General features: G+C 30.5%; 1 protein-coding gene across 2 annotated transcripts; it reads right to left on the minus strand.

The window, feature by feature from the left end:
- Positions 1-23875, minus strand: LOC143249512 (nuclear envelope phosphatase-regulatory subunit 1-like). 2 transcript variants are annotated; one of them, XM_076499504.1, is made up of 7 exons: positions 23635-23875; positions 13803-13874; positions 10770-10843; positions 6996-7105; positions 5592-5646; positions 5079-5137; positions 1-170 (listed from the first exon to the last, which is right to left on the minus strand). In XM_076499504.1, the coding sequence occupies exons 1-6, from the start codon at positions 23660-23662 to the stop codon at positions 5096-5098; spliced, it is 381 nt and encodes a 126-aa protein (XP_076355619.1). In that variant the 5' UTR covers positions 23663-23875; the 3' UTR covers positions 1-170; positions 5079-5095. The 2 variants fall into 2 exon arrangements, with proteins under 2 accessions (XP_076355619.1, XP_076355612.1); XM_076499497.1 differs by having other exon boundaries at positions 1-5137; positions 23635-23873.
- Positions 23876-25883: the final 2008 nt, after the last annotated feature.

The following is a 25883-nucleotide window of genomic DNA, read 5'->3' on the forward strand; positions in this document are numbered from 1 at the left end:
AACGTTTTTCTAAGCCATTTTATTTGTATAAATATTTACACCCTGTACCAAAGGAAAATTAGCCTTACATTACATGCACAGAAGTATTTTTTCTTTATCCAAACTCTCACATGGAAAGCTGAGTATTCACTGGATTAACTATCTTGAAAACATCCACATATGTACTTATCCTACAAAAAAATAAGACAGCTGTTCTTAGGGCAATTAACTAGCACTTTAGATTTATTCCTGTTCGTGACATACCCATTTAAAGAATCAACATTAAACTGAAAACATGAATTTTTATTAAAACCCAATAATCATTTGGAGTAAGTTTTAAATATACAACTAATTTTTAAATAAATGTTTCATTGTGTGTGTGTGTGTTTTCTTATAGCAAAGCCACATTGAGCTATCTGCTGAGCCCACTGAGGGGAATCAAATCTCTGATTTTAGCTTTGTAAATCCGTAGACTTACTGCTGTACTAGCGAGGGAAGGGAGCTACGTTTCATTGTAATGTAGCAAGTTTGCAGAACTGAGTAACAAACTAGAACTTATTTCAACCTTATAATCAGCACCTAGAACTTATGCATTTTTGAACAATTACCATATTTGTTATGTATACAAACATATTTCACAGTACTTCATGCAGTTTAAAAACAAATTTTAATCTTTTTAAGATTAGAAACACTAATTTTGGGTTTAGTTGCATGATCAAGTGTATGCCACATCAGAAAGTGAGTATAGAAAGCTTTGAAATTTATTATAATAGCTCCATGATGTTTTAAGTATTGTAGATATAACAAATAAAGAGTTCATGCCACTCAGATTCAAAATGAAAATTTCATTAAACTAGCCTTCATTCAAACTTCCCAAACTGAACACTGAAAACATGAGTGACAAACAAAAGTGCTTGCTGAAATATAAATACTCATAATTTTATATTTACAATTTGACAAAAAGGTAAAAAGAGGGAAATTTCTTTTTCAAATTATTTTAACAGAGTTAAACTAACAAAATTGCTCCAGTATTCATGAAACAATACCAATGATTCTATATCACTTAGACAGTCCAATCCCTATTTTAACCAGTGTAATACAGTCTTTACTTCAGTGTTTGATGTTTGGCTTGCTGACACATGTGAAGCAGCCTATTAAACTGTATAATTTGACATGTTTGGGAGTTTATAGCTTACAATCAGTTTTATCTATTAGTTGTGTAATGTTTATGTTTTAGTATATAATATTTCATGGTTACATTTAATGGTACATGTTTCAAAAAATTTGCATGTATCATTAGAATTGACCATCACAAAGAAAGAGGTGTTACGTTCAGATACTTGAAATTTGTAGCAAGCACATGGATAAACACATGCATTATTCCATATTGCATTTAATGTTTTTCAAAGCTTATAAAACAGATATATGCATAAACATGTCAGTCACTAATAAAGTACATTGAAACATATGAATACAAAAGTGATTCAATTGTATTAATGTTGAAACATAGGATTACCTGTAAAGTAAAACAGTTGATAATTACCAAGAATCACAAGATATTGGAAGAATTATCAAACATGAAACATTTTAAAATTATCATCATACAACAGACCTACATCAGTACATGCTTGACTGTTTGTTTTTTTAATTTTATCCCAAGCGACACAATGGCTTTCTGCCATCCATTTTTAATTCAACAGTGAAAGACCAAACGGAAGGCAACAAGTCATCACCACCCACAACTAACTCTTGGGCTACTCTTTTTTTCCACAAGTAGTGGGAATGACTATCACATTATAACACCCCTACAGCTGAAAGGGAAAGCATGTTTGTTAGGACAGAGATATGCATTTGCAACCCTCAGACTGTGAATCAAGTGCCCTTAACCACCTGACCTGAACAATGAACCTATCAATACAAATACTTGCAGGTGTTTAGTACATACAATGACCAGAAAACATGTTTCCATAGTATTTTCTGCAATAAAAAGAAGTAATTGAATAGATCTCAGAATTTACATATGGTTAGAGAAACCCAAGAAACAGAGAAAAGGCACATTGCACATGCATAACGTTAATTGGCTAAATGGTACTAAAAAACTCCTACTTTGTTTAAGCATACATTCAGATATTCATGTTCAATGACACCTATGTAAGTACATTGTATCCCAGCCCCATCACTCTAAGCAATGATATTATTCTTATTGTATACATCATTACAAAAAAAAAAAAAGATGCCAGCTTGTTTATAAGTATGTATGTATATATGCATGCATACTTTCAAAAGTAAATCATAATAAAAAATATGTCATTTATTCCCTTCAGGTGAATTGTGACAGGCTGATAAACAAATTTCTGTTCATTTTATTTCTCTTTCTCTTGAATTACAAAGGGCCAGTATTCTAAAGTGGATAATTTTGTGTTTGTGATCACTTGAATTTTTAGCCACCGGTTTCTCTGGATCACAGTCAATGTTACGGATCCATTTATTGTTCATTCAAACAATGTTTGACCTGTTTCTCTGATGTAAAATTGTCTACAACAACAACTAAATGCAGAAAAAAATTCATCTAACAGTGACAATGATATCCTTCCTTAAACAAATATGCTTTCATTCTATTTAAAAGATACAATAACATCTGGACACCTAGCCAAGAAAATTCTTCAATTCCTTCAAGAAATGTCAAGAGATAATTAACAGAATAAATTTATCTGTTAAGTGCATGCTTAAACATAATGTTACCATAGAATAGAAAAACTGAACTTCAACATAGACATGACATTGTTGTCAAACCTGTGTACAAAGGTATTATTACAGTCATATTGAATAAGGACATGTATACATGTCAGGATTATAAACAATTTAATAAAAGTTGAAGACCTCCAACCTAATGTCAGAAATCTGACCACAGAAGAACCAAACATATCCTTGTGTTACATCTTACCTAAGATACACAAAAGGCTGAAAACTCCAGGAGACAAGACCTGTAGTTTCTGTATTTAACTGTCTTACAGAATTAATCTCTAGCTTTTTAAATTAAATCATGAAATTTTTAGTACACATTCTTTCAACATAAGACAACACCGAAACTCTTTAAATGTTTAATGAAATTTACGAAACTACTACTTAATCCACTATTATTCATATTGAACATCAACTGCCATACCACGAGTCTAAAATTTTGAAGTTCTGCCTCAACTAACAACAAGTAGTTGTAAAACTAGCTGAACTATTTTGACATTAACTACTTTTTCTTTCAAATAATTCATTTTACAAAAACAAGGTGCAACCATTGGGTACCATGATGAAGTTGTCATTTGATAACCTGTTTCTAGACTAAATGGAGCAAAACACATTTCAAACTTATGATGGTTATGTGCCTGTATTATATCAACAACAGAATATTAACATTATTGAAATTTAAACTTCAAGCATAGACAAATTACATAATTTTATAAATTTTGTTAAGAACTATCATCCAATCCTTCACTACACAAGCAACATTTCAAATTATTCAGCAAACTTCACTGACATCACTATTACCTTGATTACTCAAGAATATCATTTTAACATTTGATTATAAGTCTACCAACTTCCATTATTTCCTGGATTACAACTATCATTCTCACATTCACTAAAATTCCATTACAAAATCATAGTTTCAGAGCCAGGTTTTCACATTATTAAGGGCTATTCTTTAGATATTATCAACTAAGCTTGCACAGATCAGCCATACTTCTGTAGTACAACTGAAGGCAAGAATAATAATTGTAAGAATCAAGTAAACATAATGCTGATGTGTCATCTACAAAACATTCATGTTTCTAATATAATTAAAAATAATTCTAGAATGCTTTAAAATGACAACTCTGGAAGATACTTATAAGCCTAAAATATATACTGATTCATGGATGATTGAAGAAACAAGAAGAAATTACTCATCTTCAATGTGGTACATATTGCTATGCATGTTAAGAACGCAATATATCATTAGATCAACATCAGTACTTTGGTACTTGGACCCAAATCCATATCATACACAAACTGGTGTTCACCTGTACATCCAAATAATTAGTTTATTGCATTACTTGTTCATACTGAGGAAAAACAGGTAAAGTGTTATCTGAACAAACATGTAAACGTAGCCATAACAACCAGAATTGTGATCCAGACAAACCTCTGACAAAAATTACAATGATCACGACCAGAACATTTGTCACTTTGGGATAACGGCACTCCATTACTTATCAATACTGAAAAGAAAGACAATGAAGACAAAAATAAACTCATCTATTGGTTTCTCACCATTTACCTAAAAGGAATAAATGATATTCTCTTCCATAACTTTAGGTGCATGTTTGGGTGCATTTGGAAATACCAAATATTTTGTTCCATTAAAGTTTAAAACTACTAGAAGGGCATCCCATCCTGAAATGGCATGAACATTAAAATCTATTTAATATTACCCATTTTGCAGTACACATTTCTACATTTCTTTTGTTTAAATATATGACAAATACAAAGACTACTGTGAAAGTTATATTCCTCTATCTCTTTATAATGAATATTTTATGTTGTTAAAATAAAATAATCTTGACAAATGATTTATCTGTGTGGCTAAGTGTTGGGAAAGTAAAGTGCATTATAAAATTAAATATTAGGAATACTTGGAGGAAATAAAGTAATCATCATAATTCTAAATGAGGAAAATGTATTACAAATGATAGTATGTACAGTTATTACACAAACTGAGAACAATGTCACTCACTCTGTTAGCTTTTACTGTTGTAAGTAACAAGTGTATTGTGTGTGTATATATACATGCAAAAGCCATTTATACAGCAGCCTGCTTCAACAGCCATCAGTACCAAACCTGCTGCTTGGAGTGCTTTGCTTAGTATAATTACACTTTTTTTGACTGATAGACCAAACCCTCTTAGTGATATAGATTCTTTGACAATACCTTGTATATTCTTAATGATACTAAAAAATTTGTAACATTATTAAACAAAATAACAATAACTAATGATGAAATCTTGATAATTTTCTTTTTTCAAACCAATAACTTTGGTAAACCTTATTTCATACTCCTAACATACATCAGTGGAATGTCTTGTCATGACGTTGTGGGGCGTGGCTTTAAAATCAATCTTCCACTCTGTAAACAAAGATTATAAAATGTTTACCAATAAAGTAAAACATACCCAGCTTAAACGAACATAAAAATGTGTTGTATTTTAAAACCTTATTTATACATACAGGTTAATATTTCACAAGGAAACTGGAACTGAAAAATTCTTCAAATATTTTTGCTAATCAAATACAAATCTATAATTTCTTTACTTTGGTGCTGATAAACCATTTAAGTTTATAAATTAATCTCTTATAAGAACATATTTTACAATTTCAACATTGTTGTTAACAATATACAGTTGTGATGTGTTGTTTTATGCAGTTTTTTCTGAAATATCCTAATTTGGATCTTTATCCCACATAAAGTTGTGTTTGTGAAACTTACATTTTATTTGTATACATTCAGTTAGGCAAATTTACCTATCCAAGGTATTCAAAATATAAAAAGGAATAGAGTAAACATTTTGTTTTTTACTTACATCATCACAAGACATGTTAAAATCACCCAATACTTGTCTTCCTCTAGATACAATACTGACAGCATATCAAGGAAAGTCATCATCTCACAAAACCTTTTGTCTAAACTAATAAGAATACTGAAAAGGTAAATGTAAGATTGTTAAATATGTAAGAATGTGTTATAGATTTTTTCTAGTATGTGCAAAGGAAATTTCTTTGCAATACACATATCAAAATAAAAAAAACAGTTGCCCAAAAATTGCACACAATGTAAAAAAGGAGTTAATTAAAGCAATCACTTGCTGGGACCACCATACAGAAATAAGTCACTCCTTTAACCCAAACAAAAGGAAACAACAGGTTAAATATCATGCAAAGAAGATTCAATAAATATTTCACCTGTTGTTTCCTCTTGTTTGGGTTAAAGGAGTGACTCACTTCTATATGGTGGTACTGGCAGATGATTGCTTTAATTAACACCTTTTTTATGCAAAGAAGATTCAATAAATGATCTGGTCAAACATATCAATGAAACTAAAATCTTATGCAGGTGGGAAACTACCTAAATGAACATTTTCTTATGTAACAATAAAAAAATCAATGTACATGGTAACGTCACAGAGTGTTTTATAAATTTTGTTAGAAATGAAAAATATTAAAACAATTATAAGAACTCCTTAATAAGAAGAAATTGTTCAGTATAAGACCTACAGTACATAGAAGTCTGATCACTATCTTTATAAAAAAAATACTATTTTTAGTCAATAATGAAATAAAAATAAACCTTAGAAACCTTGAAAGAAACTTCTAGAAAATTATGCAGTGATACAACAAAACTCATTAATAAAACTACAGTTAATGAGTCTGTTTTATGACTTACACATAACACAGAAAAATTAGCAAACCACATAACAAGAAGTGGCCAAAAACTCTATTACTCCAAAGCAGTATAATAACAATTCTAAACTTTAATCAACTTAAGATTACTCTTCAAATCTATGGAAACACAACATGTGCATAGCACACAGACTGAGAAAGAATCAACAAGTTTTGATACTGTAAGTTGGCTATTATCCATAAAGTAAAAAAAAATATTTAAGTGTAACTTAAGGGCCACCCTTAATTAGCTCATTATATTAATTATTTGTTTTAAAATTTAGTTAACTCAGTAAACACACATTTTCTACATTTATTATTTGTACCAGAAAGATGAATAAATGACTGGTATGTTAAACTTGAAATTTTCATTAGCAAAGTTCCACATGTGTACAAGAAAAAGGCATGTGTAAACTATATGATAATCTTGCAAAAAAAAAAAAAAAAATCCTCCTACCTCATACATATAAGATACAAAACCAGTAAGTGCATGTACTCTTAAAATAGGAATTAGCACTTAATTACATTAAAACATCACCAAAGGATACATTGAAGGTGCTACAACTCGTTTATGAATTCCAAGTAGAAAGAGTATTACAAGAATGATACTACTTATGGTAAAAAACATATGATTCATCAAAGACTGGCAAAAGCTAACCTGTAAAATTAAAATATCATTTAAAAAATGACACTATACAGAATGACTAAATAATGTTTATATAATCAAAATCTGAAACATAAAAACTGATAAATATTTATTCTGTTCTTATTACATGATTAAACATATTGTGACAGCAAACCTCTAGCTAATAATGGGCTAACACCAATGTATATCCAGCGAATTCTAAGATGCACTATCCCATATGTTTATGAAGGACAACCAGCTAGAATAAAGATGCAAAGGGAAAACAAGAAGTATTTCAATGAGGAATGGTTATAAGATGCAACATGACAGTATGTGTGTTCAAAGTATTTCAGCCTATCTATCCATACCAAAATTCACTGTGAGAAACATGCTTAGTAAATGGAAAACTACTGGTGAACCAATGTAGAACATTGACTGGTCACTTTAAATTAGTCACTGCTCAGCCTACATGAATGAGAAATGTTATGAACTGAAACATTAACATTTTCCTAAACTTTAATGCATTTCTGATAGACACACACACAGAATATCTTGATTCTTAATGCATCTGCTTATAAGATTTAAATTCCACTAGTTTTGAGTTTACTCCCACGTTAAAATCATATTTAATGTGAACTGTGTTAGTGCATGATAATGTAATCATATGACAACAGTCCTCCACCAGTAGGAGAGTGACATAACTTCCTTTTTGCAGTAACCATAGCCTGGGTGAAAGGAACCACTGAAGGGAAATGAAATCTCCACAAAAAATTAATGGATGATGAGTAGCTAATCAAAACATAACCAGCCTTCTTGGGGACCAGAAAATCATAAGAATAATGAGGTGTACAGTTAAACCCCTTCTCAATAATGCTTTTGGCCAATAGATCTGAGACAACATCCTTGATGCACTGAAGATAAAAGGGAACAGAAAGAGTAGAAAGCAAAATGGAAAAGTTGGAGGAGGTAAAGAGGACTGTGGGTGAGAATTTGAATAACCCTTCCACTGGAAGAAAATGTTTTTGTTTTTGTTTGTATTTGAATTTCACACAAAGCTACTTGAGGACTATCTGTACTAGCCATCCCTAATTTAGTAGTGTAAGACTAGAGGGAAGACAACTAGTCATCACCACCCACTGCCAACACTTGGGCTACTCTTTTACCAACGAATAGTGGAACTGACCGTAACATTATAATGCCCCCACAGCTGAAAGGGTGAGCATGTTTGGTGGAAGCGGAATGTGAACCCACAACCCTCAGTTTACAAATCGCACGCCTTAACTCACTTAGCCATATTGGCTGGAAGAAAATGAAGAAAGACAAACAGGCCAGACCTGACAAATGTAAGCCAGAACAAAAGAGTCAAGTGAACAAGGAGGGCTAGATGTGATAATACAAGTGTGCAGTTGTTTGAAAAATGAATCTGCATAGACCCTAATGTCAGGTGAAAGAGGAAAGTAGTCTTAAGTATGAACTTTATGTAGTAAAATATGTGGGAGGGAATCAAAAGGAAAAAAACACCTACAAAGTCATGTCAAGGAAGTGATTAGAAAGGTGAGGATTTTCATAAATCTGTGTCCAGATAAAACCATGATAGGAGAACTAACCAGATAAACTATCATCCAGATCATATGAAAATAGGAGATAAAGAATGCTAGCCAAACTGATGGCATGTGCATGAAGGAGACCACAACATATCAAAAAATGACTATTGTGTCCTCCATAGACAATGATCCCCCAGCAATCACAATAAATATAGGTACTATGTTTGGATCATCTTAACTATCACAGAACAAAGTGGAAGATACCATCACTTTAAAATTGATAATAGATCAGGAGGAAAACATTTTTTTTTCTATTGTGATGAAAGAAACCAGTTTCACAAACTATCACAAATTTTATGTAACTGATTAATGATTTTAAAAACACACATCCTAAAAATGACAATGTAAAGAATGAAGTTACTTCAAGCAAAAGTGCTTAAGGGAAAGTTACTGCATAATGAGGTTATGTTTGCCCACCATGCACCATGACACCATCATGCACTAATAAAAATTTACATTAAACATGTTTTTCATACAGGAGTTAGCTCAAGATTAGTGGCATCAAAATCTACTAGGCAGATGCATTAGAGATTTAGCTATTCTGCATGTAGAGGTGAGGTTTCATTAAGTCCATCACTCAAAACTTTAATAAAAGTTCACCATTACAAGCCAGCATGTAACAGATGAGTTGTAACCTATGAAAGATTCATCACATGTATGAATGCAAGGACTTAAATCCAGTGGTATCTCAAGCAAAGCTATGGTGAAAAACAGCATGAAACTAATGTATGTATGTACTAATGATTCTTACTAATAATTTTTTGTTTCTTAGAGATTTGAGCTTTAATCGGTTTGAATCTGATGCCACGTGAAATGTTAGGTTACTAATCCAGTCTTGTTATAGTGCAATATTTTGGACAGTACTGAAATGCCAGAAATGATGGAATTTTCCTAGGAATGACTATAACTCTAATCAAGATAATGAACAATTCTATACTGCATTGCATGTGCAAAATTGATTTCAAACAAATATCTAAAATCTTATCTTGTGAACCCAGAACCCATACCTCAACCTAATTAAATTACTCTTAAAATTTTGAAACACTGTCTTGAACACACAAGATAAATTGCAAAAACTCATTACACCAGGAGATACTGTGCAACAGTCATAGCAAGCTATTCCACTAAATATGTACCAACAACTTAAAGCAATAGGAACTAGAATTATCAACCTGAAAGACACCTATTTAGCAAATGGAATGAACAGAGGTCAAGAGATCCTCAATATTCATGTATGGCTATACCAAATTTTAATATACTGACCACAAGAAGAACTACAAATCAGTCAGTAGTACCTACTACCATATAAGCTTTCTCTGGTTCTTTGAACAAAATACAGGATTAACTGTCATTTCTACAATGTGCTCACAGCTAAAAGTGTAGACATTGTTCAATTACACCACTGCTCAAATTTGGACCTTTCAACTGAAACCTGGTACATCAACTATTACACCAAGCTCAATCTGTCAGCAATCCCATCCAGGCTATGGCTATTAATAAAGACAGGTATGGTCCTTAATAAAACAGGGACACATCAGCAAAATACAAAACTCTTGCAATACTTAAATAATACTTTAAGTAATATTGTGACGGCAGGTGCATACACTTATAAAATACATATAAATGTACACAGTTTGAAACTAACTTGTCAAATGAACAAGTACCTTCTTATAAGAATAAGAAAATAGTACAGTAAAACAGTACACAGTGATATTATTCTTATTTAGAAGAGAGCAATATGAACTTTTTTTAAAGATAAAAAAAGATTAATTATCAATAGTCATGCTTTGGGATGAAACTATTGATAAAATAAAATCCACATTTCATAAGATGTAATAAATAACAACTACACATGTAAATGCTATGCTTATAATTGAAAAATAATTCTAACAGAAAACTCCTTGAACAATTTTTCTTCATACTTTAAATTTCCTAAATTACAACTGAGTTAAAAAGAACAAGAAAAACAAGATAAAATTTATAATGAAGAAATATAAAAGGCTATTTCAGAACATGCACTTTAAGCCTCAAGCTTCTCATAAAATAATAACTGTCTTCTGTTATTTTACTTCCTTTATATAAATTATCATTACCTCAGATGTCTGAGGATCCATAAGCCACTGCCATGCTCCAATAGCTGTACAAGTTGAAATGATGAAAAGGATTACTGTTGAAAATACAAATAAATCAAGTCCAACACCAGTGTTATAAATATTACTTAGCAATGGAGTCCTTAGATTATCTTTAAATACATGTATTATATTATATAGAAGAAAATACTAACAATTCCTAGAAACTTCACAGCACTGTTAACTTAAATTGTACATACAGTTTAACACAGTCCAAAATTAGTTCTGTAAACAGTTTCTATAAAATCCTTATTACCTCTACTCAATATTCAGAATACAATTTAAACTAATTAAGAAAACTAAGAAAAAAATCTAAAATTCATTTTTAAGGCCTGGGAATACTGATTAGACTTTACCATGTTATAAAAACAATGTAGAACTTCACAGGAAAGAAATTTCCACTTTGGAAGTCATCTAAAAATACTATGTATGTACAAGAGTTATGTGTTACACCAAAGTACAGGTGGGTAAGCACTTTAATTTACTGAACAATTAATCAACAAGTTCACTGACTGATTACATTCAGTCAATGAATTATTATTACAAGATGAATAGAAAAACTTATATTGCTAAAGATGAAGTAACTCATTGTGTAGGTTTGTTGGATCCGTATGAAGATGCATGCAAACTTGCAGTTTCATATTTTGTGTTGTAAGGTTTTCATAGACCTTTTTTTTAGCAATATTTTGATTACTTGGACAGTTGGAATAAGCACAAAAAATAGAAACAGGAGACCCTAATTTTGATTAGTTAATTATTTTCATGAATCGAGACATTAGTTAAGTTGAACAAACTTGAATTAACTGAAAGTAATAATGAAGAAATGTAATGACAAAATTTTAAGTACTGAATAATTGAAAATAATAAATGACTATTTTACACTACTCTAATTGAATATGTTGACTAAAATTAATTACCTAGCTTCACATTTACATCAAAGTCAGTAAAACCCCTCCAGTCCTACTGTTTTCTTGGTTCAATATTTCAACCATTAATTATGCGAGATTCTGGATATTATAAATATAGAATTAGAATTAAATTCCCTATTAAAATCAAATCTCTTATTATTCAACCTTTAGAGGACTTCAACTTCAGCATTTAATTCTTAAAGACACAAATGTATTTTTCAATAGTACTATAAAAGTTTGTTGCTTCACAAGAAAAAGCAGAAAATAGTTTGTTTTAAAAGAAAACTATAGTCTTAATTAGTTTATAGTAAAATTAACATAGTATAACTCTAAATTACTGCTGATACCATAATGTAAAAAAGGTTTAAATTACATGCCAATGTTATTTTTTGTTGTAATGTAACTGAAGTTTTGTTAAAACATGAACTATTAAACTACTTGTAAAACGTTTTATTCATAAATTGTACTATTAATAAATTTAAAGTGAATTAAATTATCCTTTGAGAAGTTGCTACTATCATAAAACTTAGCTTTCACAAGATCCATAACTATTGTTACAAGATGTACTTATAACATTGTAATTTGTTTAATTCACATATTAGCCAGACAGAATATTGCATTAAGATCAATCAAATCCTAGAAATATCTATAACAGTAAATTATAAATGTGACATTCTGTGAAACATCATTAGGTTAGGTGAAGACTGAGTTGAAAGATGGACAAGAAGTAGGATTATTCTTAGATAAAATGAACTAGTCACTGTATTAACAGTACTTTGGACAAGCAAGCCACTTTATGTCAGCTAACTTCATTTTAATATAGGCATACAACAGTATACTAAAGAGCAAATATGTTCAAGCTTGTAGAGATATTAAAGGAAGAAATAAACCAATACATTACAGTTTATGTGCAACAGATAATTTAAAAGAATCCATCAATGAAAAAACAATGTCACAGCACTTGGTGAGAGAGCAGGATAATCTCTTTGATGAACATAAAATATAACATTAAAGATTGAAGATGAGACCATGACATCAAAAAATAAGACCAAATAATTAGTTGGCATGATTAAGTTGTTAACACAAGATCAATAGAAATAGACAGAATATTAAAAAAAACAAGAGAAAAAGGACAAAAAATCTAAAATAAATATGTTTGAAGACAAGATGAATGAAACTACAGGAAACAATTTATAATATGCACTTGTATTAGATATGATGCATCTTCCAGCTGACATCTAAATTAAACAAATTACAACATTATAAATGCATGCTATTCAACACTGTATTATCTACTTGATGTGAAAGTTATCAACTATTTATTTTACCCTAAATTGGTGACAGTGACATTTCATGGTAGAAAAAATATCAGACACAACATTCATGGATATTGAAAAATACTGCAGATATACATTTTAAAGGTTCTAGATGTTATGTCAATGTAATGTAATGTTTAAATTGTTGGATAGATGATAATATTTATATTATTCCCATAAACGTCACCTCGTATTTTAACTTCTTAAGAGTCTGAGTCAGACTCACATTGCAATCCACAGACATATTTTGAGTTCAAATAGTTTGGTAATACATTTAATTTTCTGCATACAGTGGATTTGTATATTTGACTAAAAGCTTGACAAATTTTGTGTAAATATAAGATATATATATATATTTAGAATTATAGGTAACAGCCATTCTCCACTGTTCACATTCTGTTAATAGATTATTTCAAGACACTAAACAATGTCATTAATGCTGACAGATAATCAATTACATGAATTAAATGCCTAGCTATAGCTATAGGCCTTCTTGAATTCTCCCTTTTTTAAGCTAATTATTTTTTAAAGAATTATATTATTATAGTGTGTACAAGAAAAAGAGTGGAAATCTTAACTATGTTAAATTAAAAATAAAGTATCAACATGAAAGTATGAAAATAATACTGGAAAATTAGGAAGATATAAAAGTTGATGGTCAAATGATCTTCTGTCTCAAGATAGGTTCTTGTATTTTTATTTCAAGTTGTAAACATATGGGTTTATTTTTATATAGCACTTACAGAATTTAAACTTAATAAAATACCACTTGCCTCTCCATCTTTTCGTTTGTGGTTGTAAATATGCAATAACTTCAGTCAATCTTCTTTCAAATGCTTTCAAATCTGTCAGATTAAAATCATTACAAGTTCGTTAGAAAAAACATATTGAAAATTTAATGTAAAAATACCTAAAGATGAAATAACAAGTATATAAGGCTATAACAGGGTACTACCATCCCCCAACACAGCTGCAATTGGTAAATAGTAGATTCTCTTCGGACATTGCGGGTTTAAGTGTTCAAGTTTTATGCCTCAGTATATTGTAATTATTCTTCAGTATAACAGTTTTTAACTGGGACATGGAAATGATATAGAACATCCCCCATCACCTTTTGGATACTGTGGATACTCCAAGTTTTTAACACCTTTTATGCAGCTGTACTACAACTGTGTTTGTCTTGCATAATTATAATTAAATTGTTTGTAGGGTTGAATATTTTTCCAACTTGAAACTGATGCTCATGTGTAAATAGATGTTTAGGTACAGTCATGGAAACAGTTATGTACATGCACAAACATGAGTCACAGACAATGAATATATGTAACTGAACAATCAACTTATTCTATACGTTATTACAAAACGTACATAAAATAAAAGCAACTAAGCTGTACACTGAATTGGTATTTCAGTTGACCTTATTTTTATACTACCTTAAGTTTATCATTGTATAGTTAAGAAATATTATTCCAAGTGTCCTGTATTACTTAATCTCCAATATTCAGTCACATCATTTGATCCACAGGGCTCTGTACAGACCAAGTTATGGTTGGAAGTGTTCCACTAGCATCTCTTTCCTTCCATGTGTTTTTTTTACTACATTTGCTGAGTGCATAAGGATAACTGTCCTGTTGGAAGATGAATCTCAGCCCTTGTTCCTGGGTGATTGACACAGTTGATAAAACTGAGCTTACACTTGTCAGCAGTCAGAGTACCATCAATTTTGTCTACATTTCCAATATTACTTGTTGAGAAGCAACCTATATTTGTATTGCTACTCCATCATATTTAACTACAGAAATTATACATTAACTACGATATCATTCTTCCTTCTGCCATCAATCAAACTACTGTTAACAGTTACTAATTTATATTTGGATTAATCTATAAAAATCACCTCTTCCAGTTTTGCTTAACCAACTGTTTGAGGTCTTAGGCCCATCATTGATTTGATATAGTTATCCATCCCAGCAGTATTTTGAAGCAGCAGTATATCCATTAAGACTATTTCATGCTAATATGTATCATACTTTCTGGAAGTTTCTTTCTATTTATACCCGTACTCACAGCTAGATCACTAGTAAGATTTCTACTTGGTTGCTGTGTATCTAACATGCTCGAAGAGTCTAGGCTTTCCACCTTGACTGATTCTACTATCAACAACACTTGTTTCACGTACCTTCTTCTGAGTTTCAGTACATCTGTTCCTAAAATGTAAACTTTGCTTAATGATGTCACATGAAATAAGCTTCACAAGTCCAAACTTTGAATTCTGCACATTTTCCATGTCGCATTTCTGCTCTGGGGACCATAAATGTTGGGTTTAGTATTCATGTTTGTACTTTTAAAAATCATTATGTGGTATGATATTGTGCAATTAGTTGAATGACAGCCAAACACAGTGTAAATCATCATTATGCAATTACAACCTGGTGTATTCCATTTTTTCATACAATGAAGAGAGTGCAATTCCATAAATATTTACATATCATACCCATTTCTTTAATTTTCAGTACTATATAATGTATATGCATACACATACATACATACAAACATTTTCTAACATTTATATATATGCTATTTTACTAAAAACAGTATTTGAGGCTAGATTTAGCACTTAGTTTTATTCCATAGAATACAATTGGTCACACTGAATACAAAAATTCTATACCATGACCATCTACAGCATTCAATTTTAAACAACATCAGTTCTTCGTTCACCTGCTTTTCACTTAAATATGTATATTTAATATTTTTTTCAGATCAGGTGTAGGTCCTCTACCAACAATATACAATGTCAAACAGAGAAAGGTGAGAAAATGTACAAATAACTAACATACATTACTTGCTTGTGGTCAATGAAATGCATATATAGTATTAAAAACTTGATTCTTATAAACTGAGGTGAAATTCAGAAAAATTAGAATGTGAATATATTTGTACATAAATTTCCTGGATATTCAACAATCCTTCTAGAGAAAGATTCCAACGATTTATGAGTATTCTGTATCTTGAAAAAAAAAAAAACTGATTGAGTGGAGATAAAATGAAATTTTGACATCAACTAGCACTATTGGAGAGAAATGAAAAACAAAGATCTGGGTTTAACTTCTTTGTAAGATTAAGCACTCTTTCTGCTAGATGATGGAAAGCATGAGGTAATGGAGAGAAAATAGGTAATGTATATTTCAGTATAAATCAGTTTTCCTTAAGAGCAAAATGAACCAGAATAATTTTTCTTTTAAATGTCTATATTCATTAAACTCAAGTGCCACAGAAGAAACAGAACAAGAAAATTCACTGATCTTAAATTAAAAGATAAACCAAGACAGAGAGCTGGAGATAGGAAATTTGCTGAAAGAGGTTGATACTGCAACTGAAGGCTGCTTGCTGTATTTGAAGGCTTGAATGTGAAATGCGGCTGTTGACACTGATATAATAAGTATGAAAATTGAAGAAACCAAGACTGTATCAAGGATATCCAGTTCAAAGTTAACATAAATTGTATACAAAAAAGTGATAATTAGGGTCTAAAGCAATTGATTAATAAAACTCTTTTTAAGAGATAAACATATGAAAAAGTAGCAAAGATAGTAACATTTACATGGGCTTCAATTTATTAAAGTTGATGGCAAAAAAGATTAAATAGTTTTAGCTGAATTAATTCATAAATATGTAATTTACATTTTGAATATAGAATATGAAGGAAAGAGGTTCTTCTCAGGACACAACCAACAGACCCAGTGAAAATAATTTTGTTATGGGGGGAAATATGAATACCTACTTTCACTGATCAGGTGCAAAAAACTCTGCCTGATCAGTGCTTGAGTTGTTAAGAGTTAATTGGAGATTACACAGCTTTTTCTAGTTTTATTTGTTTTCTAAAAAAGGCTATACAGTTCAAGATTTAGATGGTCTAAGAGCTACATACCACTTGTTGCACCAATAAGACACTGCACTGAGTGATAGTTGGGCCCTAAAAATTGCATGTTGAAATGCAAGTGTATAGTTTAAAACAGTAATGATATATCATTAACAAAAGCACTGTATAATGTTATGTTTAACTCTAACCCTTGGAGGACACACATTGGTTTCAAACATGAAAAGTTAGAGGTAACAGTTGATCTCAATTTTAGCTGTTCTGTTGGTAAGAAAACTGGATATCCAATATACAGTAGGGATGAGTATGTAATTATCAATTAGTTTACAGCAAAGTCCACTATGCTATACTGAATCAAAGGCCTTTCCGACATCTAGCTTGGTAGTTTAGGTTGCCTGTTTTCTGTTGATTATTAGAAATGTGTTTATTTAACTTGTTGAAATGTGTGTCAAACAAAGTTAGATTTAAAGATACAAAGACACAAAGTTCATACTGTTTGTTATTGGTAGTGCAGTGTTATTATAATGAACTATATTTATGATGTTTTTTGATTTGTTGTTGGTGATAGATTTAAAATTCTGCCAGAATTTGGAAGGGTTGCATTTGGATTTACCTACTAAACAGGCAGAATTTTTCAAAGTTATAATATGGTTGTTGTAATACAAAGTTCTTAATAAGGTTATGTTCATGGCATAGATAAGTGGTTTAAGCATAATGTCATGGGCTTGAATGAAGTCATGTCTGAGTCATCAGTGGATAATTATTAATACATGAATTTCAAGAGTACGTTTCCAGAATCATAGGTCAGAATTTCTTATTTTGCTAGAAATTGTTTCTTTGATGGTTTGGGTTATGGCATTGATTACATCAGAGGCATAATTATTGATTTAGTTTCATTGTTTATGACTAAAATGTGAATTTTTAAAGCAGCTCATGACTAAATGGCTTGTGAAATTGATTCATAAAAATATTCTGCACTGAGCACCAGAGAAACATTCTAAATAATAATCATAAATAAAAGAAATACACTTGTGGAAAGATATGTTACTGCCATATGGTGCTAGAAGGCATTAGAGGTTATTTAAGTAAAGTAGGAGTTCCACACACAAAACTTAACAGTCTAATCTCACTCAACACAACCTTGCCATAATTGGTTTACTATGTTTGCCAGTCATTTTGTGTGTAAACGTTTAACATTTGCATCACATAAGTTATTAAAAGCATAAATTGCATGATGAAAAAATACCAATGTAAAATCCAAAGATTTAGATCTATTATATCTAGTAATGGTATTGGTCTTAAGTGATGAAATAAAAATATATACAAACACACACATTTTGGTTTATGTTTTAAGAGATATGTTTTCAGTAAAAATTAAATAACTTCAAAACAATGGAACAATCATAAATTTTGTACAATGACCAGATTCAAGTTAAATACTTGCCTGATGAATAGGGCTAGATACCTACCTATGATTGGTAAATTTAATATGAAAAATTATGGGTTATTGCTGCTAACAGACCACAACTTTTAAAGATTCACATTTTCTTCATTGCTAATAACCTACTAATAGTTTTTAAGATTCACGTTTTCTTCTTGACATACCTTACAAAATATTATAACACCATTTTCATCATAGTGTAACCAGTTATTATCCCTCTCCCACTCACCCTCCAAAATGTATTTTCCTCTTTTTTTTCTTTTAATGTTCATAGTCCCACTGCCTTTTTTTCTGTTACATTCATTTTTTGATAATCAACATTTCATTTTTTTTTCAATCAAGAAATGTTTAACTTTGGATGATTATCTTTTGACAACATTGGTCTGTCATGGGTAGGCTCTTATTTGTAAGTACAAAGTACTTTTGCAATGACAATGTGGCAACAGCTACAAACTGTAGATTCCATTATTTATCATGATTAGGAAAGGACACTAAGTTTAACTAATTGCCAACTAAACAATTTTGGAGCTATTTGCACATTTTCCACATGCTGCTAGTTTAAGGATTTTGCTTATTACAGATTTAAATTCATCAGTGACTAATTAAAAGTTGTTTCAGGATAAGAATATATATATATAAAGAACCAATTGCTATAAAGTTAGTAGTAATATAAATTGTGTGATTTCTCTATCTCTCTAACAAAAGTGTTAGACATTTTATTGGCAAATATGTGCCAGCTGGATGGTAATGGGTTATATGGGAACAAGAACAACTTACACTGACAGTGATCCAATGATTTCTTATTCATTATTTATTATGATTAGGAAAGGATACTGCTTTAAAGGGGGTTAAAAGTTAGTTCAACTTGTTTTTTTTTCATGAAATACAAGTTCACAACAAAATAAATTATGTTGATATCTCTAGTTTTCTGTAGATTTACAAAACATTCATTATTCAATTTACTAATTTTATGATAACCTTCACTACAGAGTACATTTTACAATGAGCTATAGAGATGGGACTTAAAAATGCATACTTTGGCATCATGATTAATTCCTTAAAACATTAAACATGAGCCCTGATAAAGTTTTAAACCTTGTTTATACAAAAATAAAATGTTTGCAGCAAGTGCTGCTATTCAGTTGCCTTACATTCATTGAACAGTTCAAAACTAGCAAAGTCACTGAAACCAAACAAATAATATAAAAAAAAATCTTTTAAGACTAAAATTGGACAGAGAACAGACAATATTATATAACTTTGTGCTCAAAAAACAAAAACAATATTTCAATTATTTGGATACATGAAATAATTGAAAATGGGTAATTAGAAACCTTAAATTATATTTGTCAATTATTTCTATGACAATCATTTTAATTGTAATTTTGATTAATTATTGAAATAATTAAAAGCAGCAACAACCAAAAACACCAATTACATTTAATCAATTAAATCATAATTTTGATCAATTTATTAGTTTATGTGACACCAATCAATGTAATTGCTGTTTACAGATAATTTAATTGCCTAGCTCTAGTGGTGTTCTCTAGACAGCAAACACTATGTCAGAAAATTTACTGACCAAAACAAAATTCATAAGTATGTTTTTGACTTATTACAGAAAATTGTGTGGAAGATCAAGAAGCATAAATAATTCTTTGAACATCCTGTTTGTTTGTTTTGAATTTCACACAAAGCTACACAAGGGCTGTCTGTGCTAGCTGTCTCTAATTTAGCAGTGTAAGACCAGAGGGAAGGTAGCTAGTCATCACCACCCACCCCCAACTCTTGGGCTACTCTTTTACCAACGAATAGTGGGATTTACCATCACATTATAATGCCCCCATGGTTGAAAGGGTGAGCATGTTTGGTGTGATGGGGATTTGAACCTGAGACCCTCAGATTACGAGTCAAATGCCTTAACCCATCTGGCTATGCCTGGCCTTGAACATCCTATAACTAGATTAACTTGAATAATCAAAAGCTTAGATAAAACACCATGAGAAAAATCAGAGATAAAAGAATTATCTGATTAACTTAAGAAGACTGGGAACAAATTTATAACTATACAGAACATTTTCAAAAAGAAAGTTAAACTAAGATAGGAAACAAGAACAGAAATAAAGCAAACTCTCAGAAAGAGCTGATTAATTCCTTCCATATGCTAAGCATCCTGTTAAAAAATTTAACTGTCTTAACTAGAACATAGCCTGAATTTCCCCAGTCTTGCACATTGAGAAATCAGAGGAACTTATTCCAAATTTCCATATTCCACAAAATTCTTGTATCCTTTGATAAGATCATCTCTTACCCTGCTTAACAGAAGTTAACAGATCTTACTCTAAACTTATAAAATAATCCTTCCATTAACAGAAGCATTCTAATAGGCTTCTTATTCTTTTCTAATATAGAAGCCAATATTATTTCTTATATAGAGACTAAAACAGTACTCAATATACCAATTGAGGCCTCACTAGCAATTCATAGAAAAATAATTATCTGTTTTAATTTGTCATAAATAATTCTATAAATAGCACCTGATATTCTATTGCCTTTACCACTAGCACTAGCCTTAAAGATCTGAATAATTTATCCACCAATAAGCTGAGATGTTTTTTTTCAGCCATGTTAATGAAAGGGTTCCCACCTATATTCAATGCGAAATCAAAATTATGATAATTCAAATGAAGTATTCTGATTAGCAACAATCCTTACCTACCTCATTATATAATTTCTCATTGATACCATCTACCTGATAAGGTAGCCTATAACAAATGCTAATCAGAAACTTTCTTTCCTGGAAGCCCTTGATGTTGACTGTAACCCATCTAGATACAAAATCAAGACTACAATTTCTGTTTTCATCCCAAACAGGCTGCATCTCATCCTTTTTAACAAATATCTCTTTTTAAAATAGATTATATATATATATATATATGTCATTATGAAATAGCCTGTAATCTGAACATCTAACTATGTTTCAGTAATTCTCATTTCAACTTGAATTCCAAACTCATTTTGTATCTCAGGATGGTTGGTATGGGTATTAACACATTTACTGATTTTGTTCTTAATACTCATTACATTATAATGATAGCAAGTATGCTTATTCTTGAATTACTACTTTTATCTTCAATTTCTTCTTCATGTGTCAAATCTGCGGCAGACATCGACGACCATGGCATGGCAGATTTCTCTGTTGTCAATCCTCCTTATCAACTCGATGTTGCTCATTGAGTTCTTGGTGACATAGTTATTGAGGCTGTCGAAATATTTAGTTCTTTGACACCCTCTGCTTTTCCTCCCTTCTATTTTTCTACATAGCATCTGTTTCTCTATCCCATTCTTCCTACAGATGTGTCCTAGAAATTCCATTTGTCTCTTTCTTATAGTTTTCATGAGGGACCTTTTGTATCCTGCTATCTTCAATTTAAGAGGTTTATTTCTTAAACTATTATTTAATTATGCTCTAAATCTAACTTGAAACTCTTTGCTGTTCCAGCTACTCTATCAGTTTATTTATTTTCAATTTCTCAAACTTCCTCAACACTATAGAAGTTTGAACAATTTTAAAGAAATATTTCGAGTTTCTTCAAACACCGTACTACCTAACTTGCTCAAATGAAGCCTATACAATAATTCACTCTCACACTGAAAAATGAACCTAAGAAACTAACCTCACTCCTTTAGGACCTATAAGCTCAGTATTCTGTTGGATGCATTATAATTGTATTTAGGCATATACTGGTATTAAATTTATAATCCATGAAAGTAATTATCATCATAGATAAAAACTGGAAATTGGAGGATTATGAATGGAATGTCACAAATCTGTATCATACATTAATTTTATTCGCTTGATATTTTAAGAGTTTAACCTAACTAGTTACTAATATCTACCAAATAACACTTAGTGATATTTATTATAGTGTTCTTTACTGTAAACTACATTGTTAATAATTCCTCTGTGATGAAACATTCGTTCATGCTATTCGAATTAAAATTGTATCGTAGCATGTATATACTATTATTGCATGTATTTGGGTGTTCTAATAAACACAATACTGTATTAAAATTTTGACATTAACAGCATGCAGATGTTTTAGCCAGTTAAATTCCAAATATCAGCTATAGAGATAGGAAAGAAAATGACCAAATGATAGCAGTAAAGCTTCTCAATCATGGATATGTAGACAAGTAATACATACATGTATATCATTTTTCTTTTGTGGTTGTTGTTGGACATCCTCTAGCAAAATAACTTATTCCAAATTAATTTTGTAATCTAACATAGGCCACAAGAGTTTACCTTCAGCATTTCAATGTGTAATTACATGTGTACATTATGGACAACTGCAAATCTTTAAATTTGCTGCCCAACAATTTCATCGACTCTGTAAAACAATGTATATAACACAGTCTTTTTATTTTTATGGTAACAGTAATCACATATAACATGATTCTATACTTCAATATTATTTCATTATTCCTTACTGTAGTAAGATATAACATGCAGCCACAAATAAATTTCTTAAACATTTTAGAACTTCAACCTTACATTTTACTTAAACTCTTAACATGTAATCAATCTATCATTCTTGAAAAAGCACGCCACTATCATGAGAAATTGCAACTGTGAGAAGATATTTTTTTACATTTTCAGCTTCAGCAAAATTTTAAATTTCTTTATATTTCAACAGTTTCCTTGGACTTTGAGATGTAACGAATGAAGGTTATATCTGACATCATAATACATTATGATACAATGAGTACTTAACTTTAATAGTACAATTTGTACACATTGTACAAATTAATTTGAAATAACTGACTTAAAGCATTTCTAGCTAAATGAATTGAACGTGCTCTGAAGGGGTATGCAATACTAATACTGATAAGACTGATAGTTAGTAGTAATATTAATAACAATATACTAAAGTTAATGAATCACAAGAAAATGGTCACAACACTCAGAGTTAGATTTGTTTAGGCCTAACCAAGTAGGGCCAGTTAGAAAATAAAACTTCGGGTGACTGGAACTTTACTTGTTACTTCAAATTAAGAACTGGGTAATCAACTGTTAGTGATACTTCTTACTACCAGTAATGATACTAATAGAAGAAACACGCAAGGGCCAAGCGATAACGTTTTTATTTTTAAAATATTAACATACAAAATAATAATTTATTTTAAAAGTATTCAAACAGAACATGAAAATGAAAATTTTAACAGCATAAAAAATCTCTCACGTTTAATTATAGTTACTTTAAACTGAACAGTAACTCACCTTCACATGCTGTCTGCTCTAACGACATGATTAAAGTTAGTATTGCTCTCTAGCGGCTTTCTTTAGAATAAATTTTTGTTTTAGAATTTCGCGCAAAGCTACTCGAGGGCTATCTTTAGAATAAATAAAGTTCTTTAATCGCTCAAAAAATTCTACTTAGTAAAGACATATATATATTCATTATTATGTCTAATTTATAAGGCATTATTAAAGTTAAAGATTACTTCAGATTTTTTGTAAACTATAATAACGTACATGTCATACAATTTTACAATGGTCATGTTATTTGCTTAAATTACGATTGCGTAAGCATATTTTATATTTTGCACCATAGAAAATTTAAATCGTGAAAATGATAAAACTTAAAATGTTAATAACCTAAACTCACCTCCAAACTATTTATATGTGAGTTATTATTGTTTTTCATTTATTCTTTATACTACTTTTATTTATTTGCTTCTTGTAAAGGGACTTTATTCTTCTATACTACTTGTTATTTATTTTTTGTTCTTTTTCCACTTTTTTAAAAAATAAATCTCAGCGTTTTCCTCGGAACATATTTTTCAACACCTAATACGGACAGATATGTTGTTTTTCTGATAAGTTAAAGAAACCTGTTAACAACGATATAACACTGGTGTAAGTGGAATATTATTTTGTTGAAAATAAAATAGAAGTTAAACTAGCCCTCAACTATTGAAAATTACGACTACGAGATCAAAGAATGAGAGCAAAGCACTACTTAAAATGACGAAATTATTTTAAAAAATATTAAGAAGATAATTATAGATAAATTGAAGGGGACCAAGAAAAATTTAAGAGATTAATTAAAAGCAAGAAATGTATTATTCAAAGAAAAACTGAAATAAAACTGATTTATAAAGACTGACGAGGTTATTGAAAATGTACAGAGAGCTTAAAGCAATAAAATTGTGGAAGTATTTAGAAGTTGTAATGACAAAACTTAAAAAGTAAAGCAAGTTTGTAGTGACAAAATTGATATAGACAAATGTGAAGTGAAGGAAAATATCAGTGAATGAAACAGAAATATATCACTCACAGAATAAAGCATCTAAGAAATGAATTATTAAATGCAAAGACAGCAAACTGTGTAAGTTTGAGTTGTTTGACTATGGACCAGCACAAAGTGGAACTGAAGGTAACAAAAAATACACTGTAGTACTAAGGGCCCTAAGCACAGCCCGACAATAGTGCACCCCTCGGCCCCCTCCATTGCTTAACTGACAAAATATCAAAACTCAGCAAGTGCTGAAAGTGAAATATAAGTTTGAAAATGTATAACTCTTCTTCAGTTTTCTTCCAGATTAGACCTTACAACTACATTAAATCATTTTTATTGTATTTATTTAACAGATTGGGCAAGGATCAAAATCAAGCAATGACTGAGGACTTTTATTTAGAAATAATGAGGGAAATCACTTATTTGATTAATGTTAATTAAAAAGAATTATTGTTACTGTATATTGTTTCGCTCTGAGTTAACAATTCTCACTTTGATGTTAACAAAAATGAAAAATTTACTCAAAACCCTTTTATTAAAAAAATTCTCACTTTGTACTTAAAACCCTGTAAGCAAATTATTTACTTATACATTAATATTTATTTAAATTTTAAAAAGTTTTCTTCTAGATTTTTTAATTGCAAAGTCTTTGATGAAGTCCTCAAAACTAATTTGGCGTAAAAAATCTGCTTCTATACTTAGCAGAGACAAGGCATCCAGCCTGTCTTGCCGTATAGTTGTTCTGTTGGGATTTTTAATATGCTTGAGTTGAGAAAATGAGCGCTCAGCCGTGCAGTTTGTGACCACTAATGTTAAAAATATACGCAACGTATACGTTTGGAAACACACACTCAATTTTGGCTTCTGAAATTATTTTATAAAGTTCAGCATGACTGAATCTGGTTTTTACAGTTTTACATATGGCGCACATATGAGTGAAACTGCTGAAGCTCGGCAGAGAGATTAGTGTCCAAGTCCTCTGGGTAAGCATCAATTAACTTTTGGTAACACTGAAAGTACCTTTCAGTTTCAGGAGATGAAGTGACATCATTTGGCACATCACTTAGGAAAGAAAATCTGTTTGTTATTTCTTTGTATACCTCTCCTCTTCTTCTCATCTGAGTTTCTAGTTTGTCCATAATTGTGAAGAAAGTGGTGATACAGGTATGCACGTTTTTAAGTTCATGTCCTTATTTTGCAGAACTTGACTTGCTTTATGAAACTTTTG

This window comes from Tachypleus tridentatus, chromosome 1, assembly GCF_004210375.1.
Source record: "Tachypleus tridentatus isolate NWPU-2018 chromosome 1, ASM421037v1, whole genome shotgun sequence".
Classification (NCBI taxonomy): Eukaryota; Metazoa; Arthropoda; class Merostomata; order Xiphosura; family Limulidae; genus Tachypleus; species Tachypleus tridentatus.

Excerpts from the sequence above, each read along its gene's own strand:
- LOC143249512 (XM_076499504.1), bottom strand. The coding sequence starts at position 23,662 with ATGTCGTTAGAGCAGACAGCATGTGAAG. Across the intron at positions 10,844-13,802 it reads ACAAACGAAAAGATGGAGAG|TAATCCTTTTCATCATTTCA; the intron begins GCAAGTGGTATT and ends TATTTTCAACAG. Across the intron at positions 5,647-6,995 it reads CGAGTTGTAGCACCTTCAAT|TATTGTATCTAGAGGAAGAC; the intron begins GTATCCTTTGGT and ends ATATGCTGTCAG.